We start from the raw sequence: 27,911 nt of genomic DNA, 5'->3' as shown, positions 1-27,911 counted from the left end.
CACTCTGATGCTAGCCTTAGACCACAAAATGATGTTTACCTTGTTTTTAACTGAATGTATTTAAGTTATAAAAACCTCCTGCCTCTCTCACTTCTGAATTGTTCCTTTTCCAAATCAGTTGTCGCTCTGCCTTTTCCTCCAGTAACCATTTCCAAATATAACAAGATTTTATCAACAGGTGTGATATGTGTACCTATAATATGGTAAAGAAAGCGGCAGAAAGACTTCCAGGGATTCATAGGTAACACTGATCCTTAGTGTCACAATTAAAACAACTGCAGCTCTAACTGCAAGCAAAAATGCTGTTCACCTTCATTGTTAGTGATTCTTACAGGAAGCAGTGATAACAGTATATTCTATTATGATAATGCTCCTACTGCTAGCATTTCTCCGTTTTGTAGAATAGAGTTGATAATACTTTTAATGTCAATTTAACAATGGACTTGAATACATAATTTAAATCCACTAGAAGATAATTTATTAATTCAGTTTTCAGATCAAAGAAAGTGTTCCATCACTTTCTTCCACATTTTCATAATTTTATACTTTAAAAAAAAAAGAAGTTAAATTAAGGGCCTGGTTTTCCTTTAGCATTTGGGACTCTTGATTCATTTTAAAACATTCCAGATGCTTTATTCACAGACAGATTCCTTTTGGAGAGGATTGGGGTTTTTTTAACCTATTGTAATGTTGAATTTTTATTAAAAAGGAGTATGGCGAATGTCCAGAATATTACAAGACAATGAGCCAATCTTAAGTGAATACTTTATGCTGGGCAACTTTCTTCTTATTGCACCTATATGCTAGATCATGTCCTGCTATCTGTTTCTATACTCAGTTTTGTAAAACTGTAAAACATAATAGATGTAACCTCTCCATGTCTCTCCCATTGTGGCTGTTGCTGCATACTGGTGGGTTAGGTTACTCATTTTTCCACTGAATAGCTCAGGCTGCCTGCTCTAATAGGCTGTTCTTTCACTGGACACTGATCCTTGAATGAAAAACCAGCACAAATTATAGAGGTAGCAGTTTTACTCCTTGCTTTAGCAGGTAGGAGAACAAAGGATTTGTTGCAAAAATCCGGATTAACAAGAGAATTCATGGTTGTGCTAGTGCTCTACTCATATCTCACTGTATATAATTTAGAGATACCTGACCTTCACATTTTATCATTAGCCTGCTGTGGATGGAGCAGCTGCATAGCATCAGTGTTAGCAATTTATATTGTTCCTGTTAGCCGTCTGGTTCTAATCCAGTGCAGTACAGTATTGACTAAAAATAATGGCAGCAAGAAGGCTGTTAAAAAGATGCACTTATAAATGTACCTGAATTAGAAAGCCATTTGTTTATAGTCCAGACCCTTGTAGAACATTCCAGCCAAAATGACCAAAATGACATAAAAAATAGACGGAAAATTGTTTTAAAAGGAAAATAGATATGTAAATGGGCTTGTTACTTTTTTTTTTTTTTCTTCAAATGTCTAATGCATTTGTGCATTAGAAAATGAAACTGTACATTTCTCCGATATTATAGATGCAGAGAGGTGTTCCATCCTTTGGACCATTTTCATGGCCCTGCTCTTGACCCACTCCAACAGGTCTGTGTCTTCCTTGTACTGGGGGCCCCAGAGCTGGGTGCCATACTCCAGGTGGGGTCTCATGAGAGCAGAGTCGAGGGGGAGGATGCTGTGTAGCCCAAGTACTGTTGACTTTCTGGTCTGCAGGTGCACATTGCTGGCTTATGTCCAAATTTTTATCCACCAGTATCCTCAGGTTCTCTTTTCTGCTCTCTATCCCTTCATCCCCCAGTCTGTACTGATACTGGGGATTGCCCTGACTCAGGAGCAGAATCATGACCTCGTTGAACATCATGAAGTTTGCATGGGCCTGCTTCTCAAGCATGTTAATGTCCCTCTGGATGGCATCCCTTCTCTGAAGCGAATCAACTGCACGACTCATCTTTGTGTTGCATGGAGACTTTCTGAGGATGCATTCAATCCTACTGTGTCATTGATCAAGATATTAGATAGTATTAGTTGCAATATGCATCCTAAAGGGACACCACCCATTACTGGTTTCCTCTTGGAGATTAAGTTGTTGACTATAGCTCATTGGGCATGGCCAATTTCTTATCCCTCTAACCATCCATCCATCAATCCCATACCTCTCCAAATTAGAGGCAAGGATGTTGTGTAGAGCCAAGTGAAAGGCCTTACATAAGTTGAGGTAGATGACATCTGTAGCTGTTGTCACTCCATCACAGAAGATCACAAGATTTGTCAGGAATGATTTGCCATTTGTGGAGCCATGTTGGCTGTCTCTAATCACTTGTCGTGGTCTTACTGGGCACTGAGCTGAGGATGACTGGTTTGTAGTTCCCAGGTCCTCCTCTTTACCCTTGTTAAAAATTGATGTGATACTCACTTTTCTCCAGTCACTGGAGACTTGACCTCGCTGCCATGACTTTTCAATATATGATTGAGAATGTCTCAGCAACCACCCCTACCAACTCTCTCAGGGCCCTGAAATGCAAATGCAATGCTTATTTGGAAACTAAGATGGTACTATTCCAATGTCCACAGTATATTTGACTGTGGTTGACACAGCAGAATAGGTTTCTGGGAGTCCTGTTTACATTAAACAAAAATAACATTCTGTCTGCAATGAAGCAATGACATTAAGCAACCAAGCTGTATATTTTCATTTATTTCTTCATGAATAGCTACTCACAGAAAGGAAGAAAAAAAATTGCAACATATAAGTTGCAATAAATGGTAGATACACTATTAAAAGTTTAGAACTTCCTGCTTTTTCCCTTAAATTTATTCCTGCCTAAAAGTTGTACGCTATTGTTAAGGTTACCTGAAGGTCTCCTAATAATTTAGTTAAAATTCTATTGCACTGGCAGATTGTGCAAATTCAAACTATTTTATTTCTTCATTTACTGAAATAATGCCAAATGCCCTGGTCATAATCAGAGCTCCTGGTGCTAGTTATTTATAAACTGTTTGGGACTGAGTGTGTATATTATTGTTCTGATCATTCAAATAGCTCTGCATGAATAAAAGCCTGGCTCAGTGGTGCCAGTGTGGGATTGGGCCTGATCTGAAAGCTTGCGAAATGTGAGCACAGTAAGTTAATTCAGACATAATGAAGCAGCTACTGATTTTTTTACGTATTTTGAAACAGCTTGAAAACTTCTTCATGTTAACCTTTGTCTCACAGGGCAGATGTGAAGTATGTATGGGCAGGAGTATGGCTTATGATCTGGCCTTCCATGTACTCGGCACAGGGCACCTCCTGAGCGTGCTGTCATACTTCCTTGACAGTGGAAGGAGCTGGGTCACCCCTCAGGCTTTTACAGGTGTACAAGCAACACACAGCCAGACTTTGCCCGCTCAGCTACCAGGGCTGAGCAGGGAGGGTCCTACATAGCTGTGCAGGCACAGTCTCACTAACTGCAGCAGATTGATTTATTTCCTATGCAGCTGATGAACTAATTGATAATTATCTTTTGTCTGGGTTTTGTTGTTTTTTTTTTACTCTCTCCCTTTTCAGAATGAAACAAAATACAGAAGGCCACTAAAATGCTCATAGAATGTGATAGATTCAGGCAGAAATTTTGTACCTTTAACAGTGTTAGTAGTGTCTGTATAGGTATCCTTTAAAACTAAAGGGAAGGATGACATACAAAGTGTCTGCATAAGATGCTATAGACAATACACAGTGCAAATAACCAGTGATCCAAAGATACTGATCACAGACCTTAAGTGAGAAGTTTATTTTGTGGAGTCATTTCTCGCATGAACTGTGCCAGCCTAATCTCTTTCCCCACTTTTTTGCTCTGGAGCCACTTAAATTGACACTATTATTGGGAAAAGGACTACTTCAGGCCAAGTATTGTTGCTTTACTTGTTCTCAGTGTAGCTTGCTATTCCCAAATAAATGTCTAGGAAAAAGGGTGGCATTGTACAGTTATAAATTATTAAATCATCAACTGTATTATAAAGGTATTAATTTAATGGGATTTAAATATTAATGAAATTGTTTTCCACTATAGCAAATAAATTGAAATGGGATTTAAATGGCTTACAGTAATAACAATACTTGGAAACAAATTAGCTGTAATGAAGGAGATGTCTGTTGTCTCCATCTACACGGAAACAAAGAGCTGTGCATATAAGAGCGGTCACTGTTGTCTTGATTCAGTGGAGGTGAATTTGTTGAGTTTTGATACTGACTTCAGTTGGAGCAGGATATGGTCCTTAGTGTTTTGGGGTTGTCATGGTTCTGATGAGGTGGTCTAAGAATTACATTCCGTGTCCAACTTTGCCCCCCCCCCTTCTTTTTTTTTTCCTTAATATCTCTATTTCAGGAGACATTAAAGATATTCTCCATAATAGAATGTTAAGAAATAACTTTTGCTTTTTAATTTGCATCTTTAAACTATTTTGTATATACATTACTATGCTACTATTCATGATGCAGTGTTTCTTCTTTCTGATACTTCTCAGACGCAGGTGAATCTGCAAATGGCATTTAAGTGGCACAGCACAAAACAGCTTTTCTAGAGATTAAAGGGTTTTTTTTTTTTTTTGCATGTGTCTTTTTTAAAATTCGTTTCATTAAAATTTTAGAAACTGAAAAGGTTTAACATTTGCATTAATTCAAATTCTGTAGTGCAAATATTTTGTACAAGGGAGGTTCCATTTTCATAGAATCATAGAATAGTTAGGGTTGGAAAGGACCTTAAGATCATCTAGTTCCAACCCCCCTGTCATGGGCAGGGACACCTCACCTTAAACCATCTCACCAAAGGCTCTGTCCAACCTGGCCTTGAACACCGCCAGGGATGGAGCATTCACAACTTTCCTGGGCAACCCATTCCAGTGCCTCACCACCCTAACAGTAAAGAATTTCTTCCTTATATCCAATCTAAACTTCCCCTGTTTAAGTTTTAACCCATTACCCCTTGTCCTATCACTACAGTCCCTAGTGAATAGTCCCTCCCCAGCATCCCTATAGGCCCCCTTCAGATACTGGAAGGCTGCTTTGAGGTCTCCACGCAGCCTTCTCTTCTCCAGGCTGAACAGCCCCAACTTTCTCAGTCTGTCTTCATACGGGAGGTGCTCCAGTCCCCTGATCATCCTCGGGGCCCTCCTCTGGATTTGTTCCAACAGTTCCATGTCCTTTTTATGTTGAGGACACCAGAACTGCACACAATACTCCAGGTGAGGTCTCACAAGAGCAGAGTAGAGGGGCAGGATCACCTCCTTTGACCTGCTGGTCACGCTCCTTTTGTTGCATCCCAGGATACGGTTGGCTTTCTGGGCTACAAGCGCACACTGAAGCCAGCTTATGTTCATTTTCTCATCAACCAACACTCCCAGGTCCTTCTCTGCAGGGCTGCTCTGAATCTCTTCCCTGAATTCATAGTATCAGTTGAAGAAAATTGGGAATATCTTGCATTTGCATGGAATGCTTATTACTGTCTCTCATCTTTTGCTTGCTGTTGATCCTGTTCTTCCATCTTACAAGGATCTTAAGGGGTTTACTGAAATTCACTATTTCAGGTTGGACGTAGAAAAACAACCCAAACCTCGAACATTCATTATCCTGGGAAGAACCCAGGGAAGAAGCTTTTAAATTTGTTACTGAATTTAGCTATCAACCACAACACACTTTGATTAAATACAAAAGATCACAGTAAGCATTGACTAAGGAAGCGGCTTGATGTGCTTAGCTGTCACATTGTCACGCTTTTGGGCATGGCCCTTGGGTCTGGGTGACTTGGTTATTCTAATGGTGAAATGTAAGAGAAGGCATTTAATTTTGTATGTAGAGCAATTCAAAATTAATAAATGAAGAGTGGAAATAATCTATTTTAAATGCCACTGAATAAGCATTAAGTCTAAAATTCTGTTCCAGGGAAGGGTTGCAATCTCAATCCCTTTGCAGTCCCTCTGCAATACCTCCGATAACCTTGAAATTTTTTGTTGAAGAAAAGCTAACAAATAGTACTAATTATCAGAGCTGGAAATAAGTGTATGAGACAAAGTAGTTCTAGAGGGAAGAGCTGGCAATGGATCGTGCTTATGGTTGGGAAAGGTCCACTTTAAAGAGCAATTTTACTTACTTCCTGCCTCAAAAGCCAGTTCCCCACATCTTGACCACAAAATACAGATGGCAGAAATCTAAATGCACTGAAGGACAGAGGTGAGTGGGAGGAAATCTGTTAATGAAATCAAACCAATATGATTAAAATGCATAATGAAATTTATAACATTTAATAGATTTTTTGGTGGTCGGAGGTGGTAACTGGATACATTTTAGTGCAGTGTCGAAACAGAAAGAAAATCTGTTCTTCCAGGAAGGAACAGCAAAAAAGACAAAGAGAAAAATGGCTTTCTGTTTTTGAGGTTGCCTGACAAAACACATAGCAATGGAATACAAAAGGCCTCATTCTAATTGAATTACAAACTGTGTAATAGTTTAAACTGCACCAGCTGGTCTCATGAAGCTACCATATTCCTTGGAGACATGTTTCTTGGATTCTCTTAAGAGTCTTACTAGACTAGTTCAACATTGCCTTCTGAGTCTTTGCGGTGAAATAGCAAGATGTGTAGCTTAAAGCTCAATCATTATTAAACAATAACCGAAGTGAAGCACAGCACATGGTGTTTGTGCATGTGTACGTTTAACTCGTATTAATTTGTATTTAGTAGCATCTTTCTCACTGTCTTTGTTCTCATGCTCTTTGTTGCTTTAGGCTGTAGCATCCTGCAGCCACAGCCTTATGAGACTACCTCTTATTTAATGGGATTCAAATCAGTGGATAGTTCTGTGGTGTGCTGCTACCCATTTTAATTAATAAGTTTAGTTTTGATCTTGGGAATACTTAGGAAAGATTCTTGTTGTAGTTAAGCTTTCTCAATGCATCCTTGAAGCAGGCCAACAAGGGAAAAAGTAAGGCATGGGAGGTTTTTGAGGCTTAATAAAGTAACTACAATTGATTGAGCAACAGTCTTAAACTTGTGCTGGAGAAGTAAATTACTTCTGCATTTAGTCACAGGAGGTTAACTTCAGCTTGTTTTGAAGTAGATTGCCAATTGTGATTAGAAGCACATCAAACTCAGAATGACGAACTGTCAGCAAAAAGCAGGAAAATGTATGGTCATTTAATTTTTGTATGGAAAGCTTATGTGGTTTTATACGTAGTTGTTTTGCTTTGTTGGTCAATAGCACACTAGCTAAAAATATCTGTTTCTTTGAAAACATATGGTGTTTATATATTCCTTAAAAAATTTCAGTTGTGCTAACCGTAAATGCAGTTTTGTGTTTTAGATTCCAAAATACTGGTTTTAATAGGGTTTTTTTTGAATATGAGCAAAGCCGTTGATCTTTCACAGGCATAATGATTTTCATTTCTTTAAGTGAAGAATCCTGTAACATTTAAGCATTTGATTAAGGAAGGCTTGCTATTAAGTAACTTAATTTCTGTATGTCAGAAAGCGTAGCTTTATAACACTGGATCATGTGTCTTACCAAGAATATTCCACAAGTTTATAAGAAAAAGATTTCTCCTTAGTAAGATACATACATCATTCCCATTTTTTTTTTATTTTTAATGATGAATTCAGAGAATAATATACTGATTACTATCAGTCACATCAAAGTAATAATGCAAGTGTGTTTTAATAAAGCCTAGGTTAGAGAAATGAGCCTGTCATCTAATATGTGTATGTACATGGATACCCCTCTGAAATCAGATCTCTACAAATACAAAATATTGTCTAATATAATACTTTACAAGTACAAATATCCTGCATTATTTCTACATATTGATTTGAGAAAGCTTGATGTTTACTGTAAAGCCTAGATCTATTCTCATCTTTGAGGTATCTTGCATCCCATGGAAAGGATGGAGATACAAAATGTGTTTGTGATTTGAATAATGGTGATCTGCAGGAAGGAGAAAATTGAGGTGGGGAAACACTTTGCTGTAGCTTTACGAGTCTGTTTGACATCCCTCAAGGTGGTACACAAAAGCAGTTGTCATATACTTTTCTTGTGCAGCCTGAGACCATAGGTCTGTTGGAGGTACCCCTGGGTTGGTAGGTATAGGCTGTGAGCACATTACTTTTTATCTTTTTAAATTAATTACTTCATATACATTTTTTCCTTTTTTACAGTATTCTGTAACTTCTCTCAAGACCATTCCAGAATTGTGTAGAAGGTGTGATTCACAAAATGAAGACAGATCAGGTATGATGCCCACTTCTGTCCACACGTAGTTTTCTAGGCTGCTTTGTATCGTGTACAACTTGGCAACAATAGCTTCTTGGCAGTGTTCTGTTGTTTTGTTTTCTCTCATTTTTGTACAGCTTTCTGGAAACATGACTTTTTTTTTTTTTTTTATCCCCCCCCTCAACAGATGTTAGTTCATTAGAAGGAAAAAAAGTTCCAAAAAAGGATTTGGCTGTATACAGATAAATGTAGGGCTTCATCTCAGCAGCTCCAAACCACAGTATATGCAACAATTTACTTGAAAACCCGAGAAACCATTGGTGACAAGACGTAATGATGTAGGCGCCAATGAAAAAATGTTGGATACATTTACTACCCATATGGCCATGACCAGTTTGAGGGATGATGTTTTGCCAGAGTCTGAAACTGTATCAAGGATGCTACATGATAGAATATACTCTAAGGCATACTGTAATAGTTAAGATTAAAGCTGAGTTTTTTAGTTTAATAGTGTAAACTAAATGAAGAATCATGGCATATATATGAGAACCAGCTGGAGACCTCCCCCCTCCCCCCTGACAAAAAGTGCGTTTAGTGTTGGTTTTCACTCTGTAAATCAGATTAATCCACTTTTGTTTTTCTCTTTTTGATGGAGCGGAAATGAATTGGTGAGAGGAGCATTTTTGTTGAGCTATGAAAAGTTTATTGCGTTTTCTGATGTTTTAATTGAACTTCTATTAATGTTGTTTCATCAAACACTTTTATAACAGAAATGAAAGACCTGGAATTTATGGTGGTAGAAAGCTTTAAGAACTGTGCTATACTTTGGCAACTTTTATTTCTCTCTTTCCTTTCAGAGAGTTGTAAATGCCAAGGTGTGTAAGTAAGTCAAAAGGTTCTGGGAGCTACTTCTTCCACCAAAGTCATTAAAGGCCAGGTCATCACAACTGTGTGCCACTGCCCTTGGCAATAAAAGGAAGCAAAGTTCTTTCTAACATACCTGTTTGCCATGTTACTGCCCACTTATGTCGTAGCAGTGATAGCACATGCAGTATTACCTGCTGCAGGTGGATGCAAGGAAGAAGCAGAAAGGGAGAGGACCCCTGATTCAACCTTCTCAATTTAGAATCAGAATCATAGAATAGTTAGGGTTGGAAAGGACCTTAATATCATCTAGTTCCAACCCCCCTGCCATGGACACCTCACACTAAACCATGTTACCCAAGACTCTGTCCAACCCAGCCTTCAATACCACCAGGGATGGAGCATTTACCACTTCTTTGGGAAACCTGTTCCCGTGCCTCACCACCCTCACAATAAAGAACTTCTTGCTTATATCTAATCTAAACTTTCCCTGCCTAAGTTTTAACCCTATCACTACAGTCCCTCATCTCATTCTACCGTTTCATGTCTCATTCTACTGCAGTCTTCCCCCTGTCCTCCACCATCCTTCCCTCCATATTCACAGAATCATAAAATTATAGAATTATAGAATAGGGTTGGAAAGGACGTTAGGATCATCTAGTTTCAACCCCCCTGCCATGGACAGGGACACCTCACACTAGACCATGTCTCCCAAGACTCCATCCAGCCTGGCCTTGAACACTGCCAGGGGATGGATCATTTTTAGGTTTTCCTGCCTAAATTTGCACTGTCACTTCCCTATATTGGACAGCACTGGCCAATGATCTGTACCAGTGGGAAGGTCATATGGTTCTTTCCTCACCCTTTTGCAAGATGTGTATGGAAGTCATGCAGTCATTACAATCTCAGTCCTGACTCCTTTGCATTCTTCCTTGGATTTAGGGAATTCTGACTCAGGAAAATTATTAGAGGCCTTTGGAGCCAAAGTACTCCCAGATGACAAAGTAAAAGATACATGAGATTGGAGAAAAGCTACAGGGCGCATCCTGGTTTACCCACAATAAAGCACGATTAAGGGTAGTTACTTTCTGTACCATCATGCTTCAAAAGAATTATCTTCTTAGCTAGCATATTAACCACTAAGGTGGGCGTTGTTCATCTTCAAAGAAAATTAGAGTGTAGTTTAAAAATGGATCTAACTAATTTTTCTGAAATGAAGTGTTAGCCAGCCAGCCTGTCCATTTATTTCCAGCATTGACTAATGTAGGATGATGAACTGAAACAGAAATCAGTCCTTTATGCTTTTAAGCATGAAATTGGTTGCTTTCTTTCTGGGCAGATTTTATAAAGCCCCATGAGCAAATGGTGCAAGACGTCTGTGTTCAACAAGCTTCACTGAGCCGTATAGTTGTTGAAGTATATTCTGTCAGCTATGATGACTTTTGGTTGTCATTAAATGTATGTCTCAAATGAGGACAACATCCTATTCTAAATCTTTATTCACAGGTTGATAAAAGGAAGTTCATTTTTAATCTCCAGCAGTTATCCTTCTGCAGTCTATTCATTGCCAAAATAGCTGTCATTCACAAAATTATTCAGATTTCTTTCCTATTTGAGAAAAATAAATAAATCAGTGAATATGAAATTGAACATGCTTTCTGTCTGAAGCTCTTTGTAGTTTTTTAGCTATAAGAAAAATTAAGGCAAAATTTGGTCTGGAGGCAGTGTTAAATGGCATAAATTTCACTGTTGTGCTCCAAATACCTCACAGGTAAATATGTCTGAAACAGTGCAGTATTTATTGATTGGATACTGAAGAATTTTCTCAGAAAAACACAACAGTTAGTATGCATATCACAGTGACACTTGTGATACCTGTATATAAGCTCCTTTTCTACCTTGTTTTCACATCCTGCCTCTTCCTGTTTTGCACATTTTGTGCCAGAATAACCTCTTCTGATTTTTCAGTAGAACTTTACTTAGTACTTCCCTTTCACATCGTTAGATCAGTCTGGACAATGGTACACACAATTTATTTATTTTGATATTTTCTTGTCCTCTTCTGTATTCTCTGTGTTAGAAGTGACAGCTTTTGTATTGTTCTTCCTCAGCCCTAGGTAAAAAAAATTATTAGTTCACTGAGGCTTGTATTAAAGTTTGAATCTCCTGGAAAGTGCATTGTTACTTAAAAAGATGAATTATTATTTACCTTATTTATCCTTTCTTTCTTCTTTAGAGTAGCTTCTAATTCTACTTAAATGGGAGTAAACCTTCTCTGTTCTTACCTGTGCAGGGTTCTTTAATTCTCATGCGACAGAGCTTACATTAAAGAACCTAAAATGTATTTCTGGGAGTTATTTATATATTAAAACTGTAAAACAGTGCCACCTTCAGTTAAAATTGTTAAATATTATTTCAGTGATATTAATAAAATAGTAAATGGATATTCAGAACTGGTTTTGATTATGCGTTTATATGAAAGGCACATCCCTTCTTCTGTCGCTCGAAGCCCCAATATTGCTGCCAGTGTTGGGGATAAATTTACGTTAATAGCCATGATGAATTTTCAAAAGGTTTCCCTAGTGTAGACAACAGCTCAGTGTCCATATACAAAGTAAGAATCACAGTGCTCTAAATGGACCTGGAATGAGTACAAGTCTTAATTGATTCAAGAGTCTGTGCTGAAGTCATATCACAGGGAAGAAGCTCAAGCATTTCTTTCACAGGAGAGTAACACTCTGAATCTGAAACTTACTGCAGGCCCCTAAATGATTATCTAGTACATGAGCAATACAGTCAAATACTGCAGTTTAAAAAATATTTAATAGGTATATGTAGTTGTCAATGAAAATTGCAAGCTTCCTTAATGATGATGATGGAAAGTGAAGAAAACTCCACAAATGAATTTTTAAAGCAAGGAGTAAGAGTTCTGGGTAAAAGAAAATCATTTGAATGCATTTGGCCTTTGCAGCAACGGAGTCAACCTAGCAGAGTTTGTTCTCATTTATGTAATTGTAGAATCCTAGATTGGTTTGCTTTGGAATGGACCTTCAAAGATCATCTAGTTCAACCCCCCTTCCATGGGCAAGGACATCTTTCACTAGACCATGTTGCTTCAAGCCCCCTCCAGCCTGGCCTTGACCACTGCCAGGGATGGGGCAGCTACAGCTTCTCTGAGCAATGTGTTCCATTGTTGCACCACCCTCATTGTAAGGGTACAAGACCTTGCACTTGGCTTTGTTGAACTTCATAAGGTTCACACGGGCCCAGTCCTCAAGCCTGCACAGCGTCCTTCTGGATCCTTTCCCTCAAGGAGACCAGCTGCACCACTCAACTTGGTGTCTTCTGCAGATTTGCTTAGGATGCACTCAATCATGCTGTCAATGTCATTAATAAAGTCATTGAGCAGTACCAGTCCTGACACAACCCCTGACACAACAACTGAGGAACACCACTTGTTATTAATCTCCATTTGGACATTGAGATGTTGGCTGCAACTCTGTTGGGCATGGCCACCCATCAAACCTATCTGTTCACATCAGGGGTAAGAATATTGTTGGGGGCTGTGTCAAATGCCTTACAGAAGCTGATAGTTTACATCAGTAGCTCTTTTGTCCACTAATGCAGTTGCTCTAACGTAGAAGGTCACTAAGATTAGTCAGGCATGATTTTCTTTTGGTAAAGCCTTGTTGGCTGCCCCTACTGATCTCTCACCCATATAACTGTGATTCAACCACAGAGGTTCATGGACTATTGAAAGATCTATTAGGCATGATGAAGTCATCAAATCAGCAGGTAGTCTTGCCATAGTCTCTGGGCTTACAAGAGCTCATTTAGCGCATTGTTCTCCATTATTCAGTTTTACCATGGTTATTGATTGCACAAGTTTGAAAAAAAAGTTTGAAATGCAGAGAATTTAGAGATAGCACAGCCTGGATGCAGGTCAGGTCATTAGGTGGAAGTGTTAATGTCATTGATGACTGATGAATGTTTGGATAAAAGGAAGTCATACAGTTTTCCCCCTGGACAATGTTTCAATGCAGTTTACTATAAGATATTGCTCTGGACCATCCTGAGAAGGAACAGAGACAGCAAGCTAAAAAGGCTCAAGAGTTTCATTGAGGGATGTAGCATAGTAATGGAGGTCAGTGGTTGCCCCCTGTGGAAGAACAGGAGTGAATTGATGCTCTTTTTCATTCCTGTTAAACTGGTGTCTAGGGTGTAAAGTGATCTAGTAGAGCAACATGGACTTATCTGCCAGCTGATCTGCAAATGACTCAGATCTTCACATACAGTTTCCTGCTTGCCAGCACCACTGCCTGTTGTATTTCCCAGCTGTTCAACAGCAACATTTGTCATTACAGAACACTGGTCAAAGCATAAACTTAAATGAGTTCGTGGTGATGGCGACAGAAATACACTGTTACGAGTTTGGCCATTTCCTCAGGCAGTCAGTGCTCTTTGAATGTGAGCCATTCTGGGTTCATGAAGATCTCGCATAGCAACATCTACAAATACCACTCTGCAGTATGTTCAGTTCATTTTGTAATGATAGTGATGTGTGATTTGTAGCCTTTTGCTACCTTCTATTTGTGTTACCAGTTCTGTAAACTTCATGAAAACATCATCATTTAAAGAATGTTACTGTACTCATATGCCAAGGAGACAGCCTCTTGTATGCACACCAGCAATGACTTTCAGTGGTAGTTTCCTTAGAAAGCTAAAGTAAAAGCTGAGTTCTTTGTTATTTTCATTATACTCAGGACAATTTAAAGGTATTCTGATGTTTGGCATTAGATTTTAAGTATCATAGAAACTGCCTGTCACAAGGGTAAAGTTTCATCTGTGCATGAGGCAGTCTTATGGTTGGACAAAACTCATATAGTTACCCCGTAATTCTACACATGCTTTTGTACCAGATATAATTCCCCCTCTTGCCTCCCTCTGCCCTAGATACAGAGATGATGTTGAAAAATGCTCTGAAGTCAACAGATGCTTCCAATTGGAAACATGTTATAAGGATTTTTTTTTTTTTTAGAAACTTCAAGGTAAATATGGATTCCTAAAATAAAATCTGATTAAGTGAATAAATTGCAAGAGAAGTTACTCCCTAATTGTGCCCTTTTCTTATTATTAACCCCCAGTAGTTTTAGGACACCTATAAGTAAATAAATAAACAAATAGAAAACCTAAAAACAATCATTCAGGCCTCTTTATTCACATTTTGCTTTTTCTCACCTTCAAGGAGAGCATAGAGCACAATATATGGTGAAGAACAACTTTTTCAAATTTGACGCTTACAGGTTTTCATCAGATACTATTTTCTTTTGTTTAAAGGAAATGTTTTAGCACCTCTGGACTATCAGGCAGCACAACCGTTCTTTACTGGTACGGATGAAGTCTCTCAAGTTTTTATGTCCCTCTCTCATTTTACTTCAGTGGGACTGTCCAAATGCCCATATTAATGAATAAAGTTAAACACATAATTTTGACGCCCTAGTTGGAAAAAAACATTGTCATCACTTTTTTACATTTGGGATACCAGTGCATAGAAAAGATATGGCTTATCCAAGATTATACCAGAGTTATTTGTCAGACTCTGGAATCATGATAGCTGCTTTGCATTCTAGTTACTTTCCTTAAACTCAGACAATACTTTACTGTTGTTTGTGAAAGAATCAAACAGCACTTGTTTGACCCAGATATTTAATGGCCTCTGCCCAAGTTCATAAGTATGGAGAGATGAGCAAGAGGTTTTTCTCATGGAGCAACTGCTGAAGACTACTCCCATGACTCCTGCTGTGCTGGTGCTTGGCTGCATAGGCATCACTTGATTTGCTTCTTCAGGTAACAAGCATCTGAAAAGAGAGTAGAAGAGATTCAAGCCATGCCTTGATCCACTCTGGCTTATGGTTTCAGTGCTCTGTAGGCAGAAGCCATGTTGTTATTGCTTATGCACTGATGCAGCCTGTACAGCAACCAAGTAGAAAACAGCACAAAGAAGGATTGTGTCTACCAGTCTAACTTGCTTTCTTCCCTACTGCTGTGTGGTTAAAAGCCATATTCTAATAATTTATTAGATGCAGTGTAAATTCGTCATCCCAGTTAAGTGAAGAATATGTCTCTTAAGTCAGTAAAAATACTGCTAACCATTCTCTGTATTCCAGTTTGTTTTCTGGAAAAACAATGTTTGTAAATGGACGTTGGGAACAAAAACAGTGAAAAATGTGGAAGTACCTTACTGTGCTCTAACTGTAATGAAAGGAAAGAGAAATACATGACTTCACAATGATCCAAGACAGATTTGTAACAAAGGTTGTTCCTTCTTCACGGTATCCAATTTTACAATTTTGTCATCAGTGGTTTATGTAAATATGTGTTTTTAAGGTTAGAAAGTGGAGAAAGCCAAGCAACAAAATAAATGTAAGCCTAAATAGAGTGACAACAAACAAAATGTTGATGCCTTTTCCTCTGTCTAGACCCCTGTGTTGAAAGCAGTGTTTTCATAAAACTCAGACAGAATTCATTTCCATACTGAGTGCTTAATAGTTCCTGTCAGAGCAAAACAGCTGGGAAACATATGGTATCCATTTCCCTGTATCACTTGGAAAAAATTTCACATGTAAATAAAACCAACATAAAAGTGTAGGCCTTTGAACCTAGAATCTTATACAATACATAAATAAGTCAGTACAGTGTGTTCTTTGTATTGGCCCACTAAGTTACATGCCTTTTGATTATTATTATTTTTATTTCTTCTTCGGAAATATATTCTTAAGTGCTTCCAAAAGCATTAAGGTAATTTTCAGACATCCGTAACTACTAAGCCATACTAATCCTTTACTTCAGACATTAATGTTGCACTGAAAGTGTATATATCTGTTTCCTTAGGAAGGTGTTCATGGCAAATTGTGTGTTTTGACCACAGATTAGATCCCACTGATATGCAGTTAGCACATGTAATAAATCTGCTCTGTTTAAACAGTATTCTTGACTTTTAGAATGCGTTAACTCTTAGTGTACCTCGAAAGGGGCATAGAAACTGCCTAAAGGCTTTAGTGGTTTTAGTGCTGTCCCTCAACCAAAAAAAGACAAAATAAGGAAAACTCTGTGTCAGAGTTCTGGGTCTGTGTGAAAGAGTGCAAGTTCTGTAGGATTAAGTTCAAGTTCAGTAGGATTAAGTGTTCAGGTGTCTTGAGCTCCCTTTCTTATCTGCAAGTCAGATTCATTGGTCAAACTCCAGATCCTGCAGTGCACTGAAATAATGGTCTGGAATGTCCAGAGCTATGTATGTGTGTGGGGAGTGCATGTGTGCGTACAGGTTATATATATAAGAGATGGAAAGCTTGGCAGAGAAGCCCAGCATAGAGAGAAATGGAAAAGGAAGCATCACGCCTGAAAAAAGTAGGGTTAATTTTCAGATCAGAGACTCACAGAATCATTTAGATTGGCAGAGACTGCTTGAGATCATGTAGTTCAAAAGACTTCCTTAAGCAGTCAGCTGGAGCAGGTTAAGCTTAGGACTGTCCAGTTGGATTTTGAGTATCTCCGCAGATGAAAACTCTGTGTGAATGTCTCTGCGTAACTTGTGCTAGTGTTTGACCAGCCTCACAGTAAAAAAAGCATTTTCTTGTGTTCAGGATTTTCGTGAGTTTCACTTTGAGCCTATTGTCTCTTGTCTTGTCAGTGGACATTGTGGAGAAAAGTCTCACTCCCCCTTCTTCCCTGTTTCCCATCATGTAATTATACACAAAGATAAGATTCGTTCTGACCATTCTCCAGTGGACAGGACCACTGTAAACACCACTAAGCTCTTACTGATGACCGTTACATGATTAGAACTACTTTATTTGTAATTGATTACCATGTATGTCCTGTTTGAAGAAAGTGTCTTCTCTGGAGTCTCAAATTCTTCGTTTGTTTTGATAGAGATGCTGTTAAAGCTGCTTAGATATGAATGTAGCATGTCATCATTTAATTCTTGTTTCCAGTGTTTGGTCAAGTATATCTTTAAAGCATGCTGTATCATGTCACCTGTCTGGTAGTAATTACTTCTAAATCACATTCTTCAATTTCTCTAGTTTCCAGCAGCAGCTGGAACTGTGGAGTCTCAACTCTTATTGGAAATGCACAGAAACCATCAGGAATTACAGATGTGTGCAATAAATTCAGACCAGTGAAGAGGGTTTCCCCATTAAAGCATCAGCCAGAAAGCTCTGAGAACAATGAAAGTGATGATCACAAGAACCAGAAGGGAGAATACCAGAAAGGCAGTGATTCTCAATCTGCACCTCCGAATGATGACCAGAGTCCAGGAGAAGAAGAGAGCCTTAAAAGCAAAAACATGGATCCTGCTGTTATGCTTGGGGAGCTGGAGCACTATGACCTGGATATGGATGAAATTTTGGATGTGCCTTATATTAAATCAAGCCAGCAACTTGTTCCTTTTACAAAGGTAGTTCCTGAGAAAAAACTTTTGGGTGTGTGTTCAACAGTGAATGGTCTTAGCAGCAAGACCTGCTCTGCAGGGAACACGGAGAGCTCACCTACTAACAGCATGCAGTTCTATGTGCTGTCTCCTGTGAAAGGCTCTCAGCTGAGAAAAACACAGCCTATTGTCCTTGATCAGCACAAGCATTTAACAGAAGAATTGGAGCTTTCCCAGCCTTTAGTGAAGTGTAGCTCAGTCCATGAATCCGAAGCCCAGGCTAAGGGCTTCCTCAGCAGGACATTTGTTGATCCTCATGCTCACAAAACTGAGAAGACTATGCCAAACTGCCACCTGAGGACTTTCCACCTGCAGACAGCAGTGGCAGAAAACAAGCAGCTAGAGGAACTGAGTATGAACTGGAACAGTGTAGGGGGCCAAGAAGAGAGGAGTGAAGAGGGGAAAAAAATTAAGAGCATCTTAAATATTGTAAAGGAAGGCCAAATATCTTTACTGGTAAGTATCATCTTTTTCATGAAACAAGAAGAATAAAGGTGATGGGGTTTATTAAGACAACAAAGCTGATGAAGCACATATTTTGAAATGCTGCCTTTTTTATCTTGTGTGCTTCTTCATAATTGAGCATATGAGCTTCCAAATGGAAAGTTTTAATCTTTAAATCAAATATGTAACAAAACAAAGATACTAGTTTTATATAAAGACTGCCAAGATTGCTAGTGTATGCAGTACACCGAAGTCGTATAGAAGGCATGAGTTTTAGCTATTGATTCACTTAAATATTGAATTTAAATCTTGAGTTTTGCCTTTTACAACATTTGTGGGTCACTTTGTACTATTATTGCTGATTTACCTTAGTTACTTAGAGACTGGTGATAGAAACGGAGGGGCCTCTGTTGTATTCTGATTATTATTCAGGAGTTCTTATGCTGTCTTGTTGCCACAGCATTTACAGGCAGGAGCTTTCTCTAAAGCCTCATTGGCCTCTGACGCATATAAAGTTTTTTAGTAAATTCTAGCACGGTGATCAGACACTATCAATGGTGGTTTCCAAAGTAACTAGATGTAAGTGAACACAGTGATTCAGAGCATGTGATTTCTACTCAGGACAGCCGGTGGAGGCACAGTGTATGTATAAGAACTAGTTTTGTTAGATTTTTGTTTAGCTTCTCTGTTTACCAGTCTAGCTCAAGCACAAAGGCATGCTATTAACGTAGCGGCAAGAACAAAAGCAGATATTCAAAGACTATACTGAGGCACAAGACAATATTAGACTGCTCAGTAAGACATAGAAGCAAATTAAATTCACTCTGAAATAGGAATAGAGAGGAAAAAGAGGACACCATAGGTTGACAGATAGTAAGAAAATGCATATTATTCCCAAACAGTTCAAAACTTTTGGATGGAATAGACTAACTTCACTATACTCTGGCAAGTCTGCACACCTCTAGGAGCTTACTTATGCTACTTCTTAACTCCATCTTCTGTCTTTTGTTTTCCTTTTGGATTTTCTCAGTCCAATTGTTTTGTCTCAAAATTAGATTTGAGAAGAAATGTGGTTGTGTAGTACTTCACATAAATATTCCAACTTTTTTTTTTTAACGGAAACAAGGTACCACATTTGTACCACGTGTTCCATCATGCAGTTTAACTTCATTTTAGATGGTGCTTAGTGCAAGCTGCCACTTTTGTGATGAGCTAAATTAATCAGGAATTTTTTTTAGGAGTCATAGATGTTTTCTGTTCAATTACTCATCAATATCTTTCTAAGTCAGACTCTTACCGGTGATGCCTCATGATAGGATGAAAGACCAGGGCTATAAACTAAAACACAGGAAGTTCCATCTGAATACAAGCAAGAACTTTGTTACTGAGCATTGGAAGAGGTTGCCCAGAGAGGTTGCGGAGTCTTCTTCCCTGGAAATATTCATGAGTAATCTGGACATAAACCTCAGCAACATGTTCTAGGTGACCCTGCAAGATGACCCTGGGTGATCTTTTACAACCTCAAGCATTCTGTAGTTCTGTAATATAATGGGGAAAAAAAAAAAAAAAAAAGAGAAACCAAACACAAAATGGGCAGAAATTATGAAAATGTAAGTATATTTGCACCTACTTAATTGATCAAACTAGTACAAAGACTTAAAACTACTCAAGATCCTGCACTGACAGTTGCATGAAAAAGAGAAACTGCTAGTGAATCAAGCCAATGCAAATCCCATTTCTGTCCTTCTGTTGATAGTAGCCAGGTTGCATACAGTGAAGTAAAAAGGTTCTGATTTTGAGTTATAAAAGAACATTCCTGCGAGGAAACATCTTTGTGTTTGTCTTGTGTCTTGGGATGTGAGGCTTAAATATTCTGTATATCTTTTTATCCTTAGGTGTAACTAACATAATGCTTTTCTTAACAGCCGCATTTAGCTGCAGATAATCTGGATAAGATCCATGATGAGTGTGGCAACAACCTGTTACATGTAGCAGCATCAAAGGGACATGCAGAATGCCTGCAGCATCTCACTTCTTTGATGGGTGAAGACTGTTTGAATGAACGAAACATTGAGCAGCTAACTCCAGCTGGATTAGCAATAAAGGTAAATTAGTCTTTGTCTCCACTGTAATCATAGAATCAGAATTATAGAACCTTAAGGACCTTAAGATCATCTAGTTCCAACCCACCTGCCATGGGCAGGGATGCTTCGTACTAGACCAGGTTGCTTCAAGCCCTGTCCAGCCTGGCCTTGAACACTGGCAGGGATGGAGAATTTGCCACTTCTTTTGCAACCTGTTCCAGTGCCTCACCACCCTCACAGTAAAAACCTTCCTTATATCTAACCTGAACTTCTTCTGTTTAAGTTTAAACCTGCTATCCCTTATCCTACCGCTACAGTCCCTGATGAAGAGTCCCTCTCTGGTATCCTTATAGCCCCACTTCAGATACTGGAAGAATGCTATGAATGCTGTGCAGCCTCTCTTCTCCAGGCTGAACTGCCCCAACTTTCTCAGCATGGGATCTCACGAGAACAGAGTAGAGGGGCAGGATCACCTCCTTCGACCTGCTGGTCACGCTCCTTTTGATGCAGCCCAGGGTATGGTTGGTTTCTGGGCTGCGAGCGTACACTGAAGCCAGCTCGTGTTAAGTTTCTCATCAGCCAACACCTCCAAGTCCTTCTCCTCAGGACTGCGCTCTGTCACTTCTCCTCCCAACCTGTGGCTGTGTCTGAGATGGCCCTACCCAAGATCCTGGACTTATTACGTAGGAAAATGTGAAAATTACTGCTGTTGCTGCACTGAAAACATAGTGGTGCACAGTTAGGCTGATAGTTAAACATACTGATTTTGGTTCTTTCGTAAGTGAGATTGAATAGTTGGATGCCATTTCTTTTATCCACTAAATACCTTAAGAAGAAACAAGGAAAGGGGTGAAATACAATACAAGAATTTCATATTCTTCTGGAGGTTTATTGTTATTTACTTCTTGAGAAAACTTTAGAAATGGAAAGAGGACTGGTGGAAACCAGGTTTGCGTCCTTGAGACATCTTTTCAATGACCTATGGCCCTGATCCAGGTTTCAGGGTTGTGGTTTTCTTTTAATTTTTCTGGGTCAAGCCATATGAATATAAACATAAACTGACAGCTAGTTGTACTAATGAAATGCTATTATAAAAGTCAGGTATTTAGCTTCAATACCTTGGCCCATGTCCAAACTGTATAGTTACAGTCTGCCAATTTAAAGTCTTACAATTTTACTTGGAAACCATTTTCTTTCTTGTTTTTTTGTTGGGTTGTTGTTTTTTTTTTTCCCCAACCTTTGTATATTTTGTGTTTATAGTCAAATAAAATCTTTTGTCTTTTTTTTTTTTTGTCTTTTTCTCCAGAAAGGTTGGCTTTTCTAATGATTGGTTCCTTTAATTTTTGTAATAGGTGAGCATGCTTTGACATTCACAGAAAAGTGTGTAAATGTGTCCTGGGTTGAGCAGCAGCAGTCATTTTTCTCCTTCTTAGGAGCTAGTACAGTGCTGTGTTTTGATCTTTTGGCCTTGGAGCAGTGGTGATAATGCCGATGTTTTCAGTTGCTGCTCGAATGTTTGGTCTGGCCAAGGACTTTCTGAGCCTCATGCTCTGCCAGGGAGGAGGGGAGGCTGGGAGGAAGCAGAGACAGGACACCTGACCCAAACTAGCCAAAGAGGTATTCCATACCACAGCACGTCATGCCCAGGATGTAACTTGGGGTGACCCGGAAGGGTTGGGACTGCAGGGTTGGAGGAGGTATCGGTCGGTGCTCGGCTGGGGGGAGTGGGGCGAGTTATTGGTTGGCTGGTGTTGAGGTGTTGTATTCTTTCCTCTTGTTATTTCCTTTAGCACTATTATTATTGGTGGTAGCAGCAGTGATTTGTGTTATACCTTAGTTACTAAACTGTTCTTATCTCAACCCGTGGGAGTTGCATTCTTTTCGATTCTCCTCTCCGTCCCTCCAGGAGCAGGGGGAGGGCAAGAAGGGGGGGGAGTGAATGGACGAGGTTTGTGGTTGGGTTTAAACCACGACAAAATGTAATGGAGTTTTTCATGTAAATGGGGGTGCTCACGCCCAAGTGTTTCTAATGATGACCTCCATGGCTGGACTAACCTGGATCATGGTGAAATTTCTTGACAGCCTTGATGTAATTTGGCATAATTAAACTTTGTAGTCCTTGAGTCTTACTTCCAACGTAGTTTTGCATACTGATAGAATGGGCTTTATTCATTCTTGCTCTTATGTTATACCATGCTAAGTTCCATAAAGTTACCCCATGTGGGGCATGCACCTGTGTTCTACAAGAAAACTTGTATGCAGGAACAGAAATTTCCATGCAAGAGAATTTGAACAATTCATTGATGATGCATAACGTTTCCCAGTAAATAATTAATTAATTAAAACTAGTTCTTTTGATTATAGCACTCTTTCTGACCTTTAGCTGTGAGCTAGAGAGCGAAAAATGGAGTGCTGTTATGTTATACTGTCATGTTGATAAGTTATTTTAACTAACTGCGGAGAAATCCATTCCACATAAGCAAAATTATCTTATTTAGCAAATAATTTATTCTTTACCTTAATTTTTAAAAATACAAAAATGTTTTACTCAGTTGTGATACAAAGGAAAGCAAAATAAAAAATTATTAGCTAGTCACTAATATTCAAACCCAAATATGATAAGGGGGATTTTTTTAATATACTAAAAAGAACAGAATAGTATAATTCTAATTATATTATTAATTTAATTATAATATTAATAATAATTTAATTATAATTAATATAATATTATATATATTTATAACTATAGTTAATATAATTATAATTAATGTAATAATAATTTAATTCTAGTATTAATATACTAAAAAGAACTTCATTGTTTCACTTCATTATTGAAATTGAGAGAAAAGTAAGTAAAATATAATGGTGTGCATTTTTGTGTTTATATACATACATTACATATGGAAAGAATAAGACAAATATCAGTTTAATCTTATTCCAGTTTTTATTTCTCCCATATAATTTTAAATGGGTTAATATTTGTTACAGTCTTCTCTTTGTTTTTATAAAAATAAAACTGAAACTCTAAATGGATATTTCTTTCCTTCTCAGGATAGCTTTTTCCATTTAATGTACGCAAATGGCTTTTTATATTTATGTATGTTGTTCTCTCTGAGGTTTTGACTGAGCAATTGAAATACTTGTTTCAGCTATAAAGAATATAATAGCCTTTATGAACATGAGAGCTGAAAAATTAAGTAAGAACAGGCTGGAATGTAGGTCTTGCAAAACTGCATTTAGGGTACCATCACTGAAAAGAAGCTGCAGCAAGAGAAGCTGCTAAAAACTCTTGCCTTTACATTGGGCCGCAAACGTGCTCTGAGGAAAATGTTCATCTCTTTCCAAAGCATCTACGTCCCACTTCACAGTATCTTGAAAACTACTAGGAGTGCGCATAGCAGCTTGGAAGTCTTGAGACTAGGCTGTAAATGTGTTCAGGACAAGAACCACCTCCTTCTTTCTGTTTATACAGTATCTATTACAGATAGGCCCTAATCCGTGAGGGTTAGGTGTTCGGATACTACACACATAAGAATAATTTAGGAAGCATGGATTTGAATAGTGACTAGTGCATATCAGAGTTTGTAGGGAGACTGTTCAGTCTTCTCCAACAAATTATCTTATTTAGTCATTGAGCCTTGCTGTACAAGTGACGAAAACACAACTTAGGTTTTTCCTTGAACAGTCTGAGAGTCAGGGCCAGGTTGTGTATGTCATACTGTTTGACTGCCACTTTCACTGTAATCAATAGCCAAGCCGTAACTGATACAGGACAAGATAAACAAGTACATTACATGAGAGCAGATAACACATTTTCAAACAAACGGGAATTTCATAATATTTTAATAATTCTAATAAACTTTTCCATGTTTAGTAGAAGTGTTTAGAACAGAAACAGTTGGAATTTATATTTTTTTATTTGTTTAGAATGGCCAGCTGGAGTGTGTTCGATGGATGGTGAGCGAAACAGAAGCTATTGCAGAATTAAGTTGCTCAAAAGACCACCCAAGCCTTATTCATTATGCAGGTTGCTATGGCCAGGTATGACTTTAATTTACTTTTTTACATAGATTATTTAGGTGCTTGTAGAAGAATTTCAGTGTAAAGTATTATTATAATTTTGTGGCTGTTAATTACAGGTGTTCTTAGTTCAAATATAAAAAAATCTTTTCCCACTTAATCTCTGTATTTTTTTCAGTATTTTCCCTCTTAAATTGGGGGGGGGGGGAGGTCTTCCTTCCTTCCTTCCTTCCTTCCTTCCTTCCTTCCTTCCTTCCTTCCTTCCTTCCTGCCTTCCTGCCTTCCTGCCTTCCTGCCTTCCTTCTTTCCTTCTTCCTAACTAACTAATTAACTAATGGCTTGGAGAAGATTAGCTGGCATATTAGGCCAACCTAACAATCTCAGGAACATGGAATCATAGAATAGTTAGAGTTGGAAAGGACCTTAAGATCATCTAGTTTCAACCCCCAACATTTAGGGAGATGAGCTGTCATGATCCCTAGAGGACTCCTAGGACATGTTAGAAAATCATCAAACATTTGAAGATAGTTCACATTTCCTTTCCAGGAGAGATTAATCTCAAAAAAATTTGGCAAATTGTGGCAATTCAGGAATTCAGTATACTGGCAGTGAAGTGTGGTGAAACTTGAACACCATCTGCCTACTTCCAGCCAGTTTTATTGAGAATTACATGTAAAAATATGTTGTAAATCAATCCTCTTCCACACCTCAGTTATCTATAAATCTAATGATGAGAAATCACAAGAAGTACAGCATTCCAGTGCTTTTCTAATGTCTGGGGAAACATATACCACTTAATTGCACCACATTCTCATCCCACAGTCTGTTTTTTCCTAAGTAGACCTTGCAGTAACCCCTGTTCAACTGACTTTCTCCAGGATCTTCTATACAAGGAATAGTGATCAGTTATTTTTCTATAATCTCTTTGGCAGGTGGGCCAGTTTATCACTCAGTTTCTACAACAGAGATTAAGAATAAATGCAGAAAACCCACTATTTTTGTGCTAATGCTTTTTTTTTCTTTACTTGTTAAGTGAGAACAAGCGAAATGTAACCACTAAGAAAATTATCTTTTTCTTTCCTGTACAAGTGTGGTTGTCTCATTCAGTGCCATAGAATTATGGTGGCATATTTCTGCTGTTAACTGATCCTGTCCAGGCATGAATTTACTGGAGGGGGAAGGAAAGAGAGGCAGCAGGTTTGGAAGGCTGAGCTGGAAGTCTACCCTTTCTCTTCCTGTTTCATTAGGCACAAACACACACTTGATTTCATGCTATGCAAAGACCTCCTTTGCCTTTTTTCCACTCACCTACTATGCAGATGTTACCGGTGCAAGTTAGGACCCTGCTGAATATACTGATTGGTGGTGTCCTGCTTTCCACAGCAAGTTTGGCCTGTAAATGTAGCACTGAATTTAGGGAGGCTTGGAGCCAGATCAGGATTGAATTCAAGAAAGGCGTGTTTGCTACTGGGAAGAAAACGTCTGGAAAATAAAATCTCATGTGAACTTACATTCGTATGTTCAATTGATTAACTTAATTTTGTCCTCATCTCTGAAAATATTTGTACAAGCTAAATCCAGTAAGCTTTGGGGTTTTTTTTCAGTCAGCTATTCTGTCTTATGCCAGGAACAGACCTAGCACCCTTTATATAGATTCTTTTCAGAGAAGGATGGAAGCTCTACCAGTTAAGAAACACCAGCCACACATGAGATTTAAAAAGGTAATATATAAATTGCTGACAATTTTTCTTAGCTAACTGAATGCCAAAGAAAGTTCACATGTAATGGCAATATATATATATATATAATTCATAAACATCTTGCAAACATGAGGGAATGTTGAGGCTGAATGTTTGCCAGACTGTCTTACCCAACTGTGTTAATATAAAAAAAAACAACTTTGAGAAATTCAAATATGTAGCTGGCACTTTCCTCAAAGTTTTGATTTATTTTACCATTACGTACATGAGAGATAATCCGTGTAAACACTAGTCTTGGCAGAATTACAAGAGTAATATTTTTACAAGGAAGACCTGTTATTGAATCATTTTCTAAAAGAGTCAGTCCACCCATTGTTTCCCCAGGCATTAGACATGGCCACCGTATTTTTCTTCAATAAATATAATTTAGAATGGGCAGCAAAAGGGAGTTTGTAGCAAAGCTCCTATGTTGAAAGTCATCAAACCACAGTCATGGACTGACTCTAGAGACATCTCAACAATATTACATTTTCCAGTGAGAGAGGAACTACATAAGTTCATGTGATGGAAGATAGGAAGAGCTTAAAGTCAACCTGTAGGCTGGTCAGCTGCTCCTCCTACAAGGGCTTCTTTAAGCATGGGATTATGCAAGAAGCAACCAGGGTTATTGGCAGTCCTCTCCATGCCAGGTATAAGTCATAGGTACGTGGCAGATTGTGTACCAGCTATGTCTGGCACAGATACCATGTGACAGGAAGAAGTGGTGGTGCAGTCATAGGTGCACATAGTAGTACTTAAGTAAGAGTTTCACAGGGCTGTAATTTCTTCCAACACAGGTACTGTGGTAGCATGGACTAGCACAGAAGAGGCAGAAGGTGGGGGGGAATGCCAAGGGTTTTTTACCTCCAAGCTCCAGACAGTCTAACGGAACTTTAGGGAAGCAGAGCTACAGCATGACTGAGAACCTAGAAAGGGTTACAGACACCACGTGGCGATGGTGTAATGTGGAGAGCACAATGGGCAGGACAATGTGACATTCAGGTATTCAAATGTCTAACAACACACCTATTTTTCAGCTTCAGGATGTTTGACTCCCTGTCTAATGTCATTTTTGCAAGAATAATGTGTTGTTTTCACTCACTCTGCTATGGTGAAGGGATATTGGGAAGGGTATCTTATTTAATTAATATCAACTGATGAGGTTAAGATTAGAGTTAGTCCTCTTCACCATGCTAAGCCTTCCATTTGTAGTCTAATGGTTTAAATGGTGCTTGTTAGTTCTTTCTGCTCCAAGACCAGCCAAAGGCTTTGGTGGAGCCAAAATCTGCAGCCTGTCACAAAGCAGGAATTACGTATTATGACATTTTCCCAGAATCTATTTTTAGGGAGTCTTGAATTATTATAGGTCTAGAATATGTGAGAGAGGTTATTAACCACTGCTACAACATAAAGCCATTGTAGGTCTTAGAAGTATCAGATAGACTAAGTAATTTGTCAGTATTTGTCAGTTCCTGTCACATAACAAATATGTGATTATTTTCCATTATCTTAATCTCATGAATTTTGTGATCTTTCATTTTGTCTGAGTAAATTGAGTTGATTGTTATAACCTATTCCTAAGAACACTTTTGTCCCAAATAGATAATGTGAGTGTTACTGAAGTGATACATATTTTCATATATAATTTTTCATTTTTCCTAGGTGTAAATGAAGAAAATAGCTGTTTTGCTCTGGACTTTGTTTTTGTCAAGAGTACATTTGTTAAAAAATATGGTCATTTGCGAGAAACACAAACTGTTTGAGTAGGCCTCTGACTTTGAGCCTGTGATCAGCTGATGCACAGACAGTCCTAAGTACAGATGATTACATTAACCTTCCAGCCACTTGATTTCCATGTTGATAAGATAATTGACTAGAAAGCATCATTTGCTCCACGCTGATAGTGATCATAAAATTACAGAACATGCTTAACATTCTAGTTCCTATTATGTTTCAAGTAAATATATGATTTCAAAGCTGTAGCTGTCTTCCAGTTCTACAGAGGAGTTTTGCTAATATATTTTTC

General features: G+C 38.4%; 1 protein-coding gene across 6 annotated transcripts in view; it reads left to right on the top strand.

Moving 5' to 3' along the window:
• Positions 1–27,911, top strand: part of SNCAIP (synuclein alpha interacting protein) — an 84,405-nt gene that overhangs the window by 34,442 nt on the left and 22,052 nt on the right. For 4 of the 6 annotated variants that reach the window (XM_065663209.1, XM_065663207.1, XM_065663208.1 and 1 more), the window contains 4 exons: positions 8,192–8,264; positions 17,192–18,054; positions 19,968–20,147; positions 24,054–24,167. In XM_065663209.1, the coding sequence (XP_065519281.1) occupies positions 8,192–8,264; positions 17,192–18,054; positions 19,968–20,147; positions 24,054–24,167 (1,230 nt within the window). Of the gene's footprint in view, positions 1–8,191; positions 8,265–17,191; positions 18,055–19,967; positions 20,148–21,539; positions 21,824–24,053; positions 24,168–27,911 lie in introns of those variants that run through there. The other 2 variants (XM_065663211.1, XM_065663212.1) reach the window with 2 other exon arrangements.

The sequence above is a fragment of the Lathamus discolor genome, chromosome Z, assembly GCF_037157495.1.
Source record: "Lathamus discolor isolate bLatDis1 chromosome Z, bLatDis1.hap1, whole genome shotgun sequence".
Taxonomy (NCBI): Eukaryota; Metazoa; Chordata; class Aves; order Psittaciformes; family Psittacidae; genus Lathamus; species Lathamus discolor.
The sequence above is the reverse complement of the archived record's forward strand: the minus strand, read 5'-3'. Positions and strand labels throughout refer to the sequence as shown.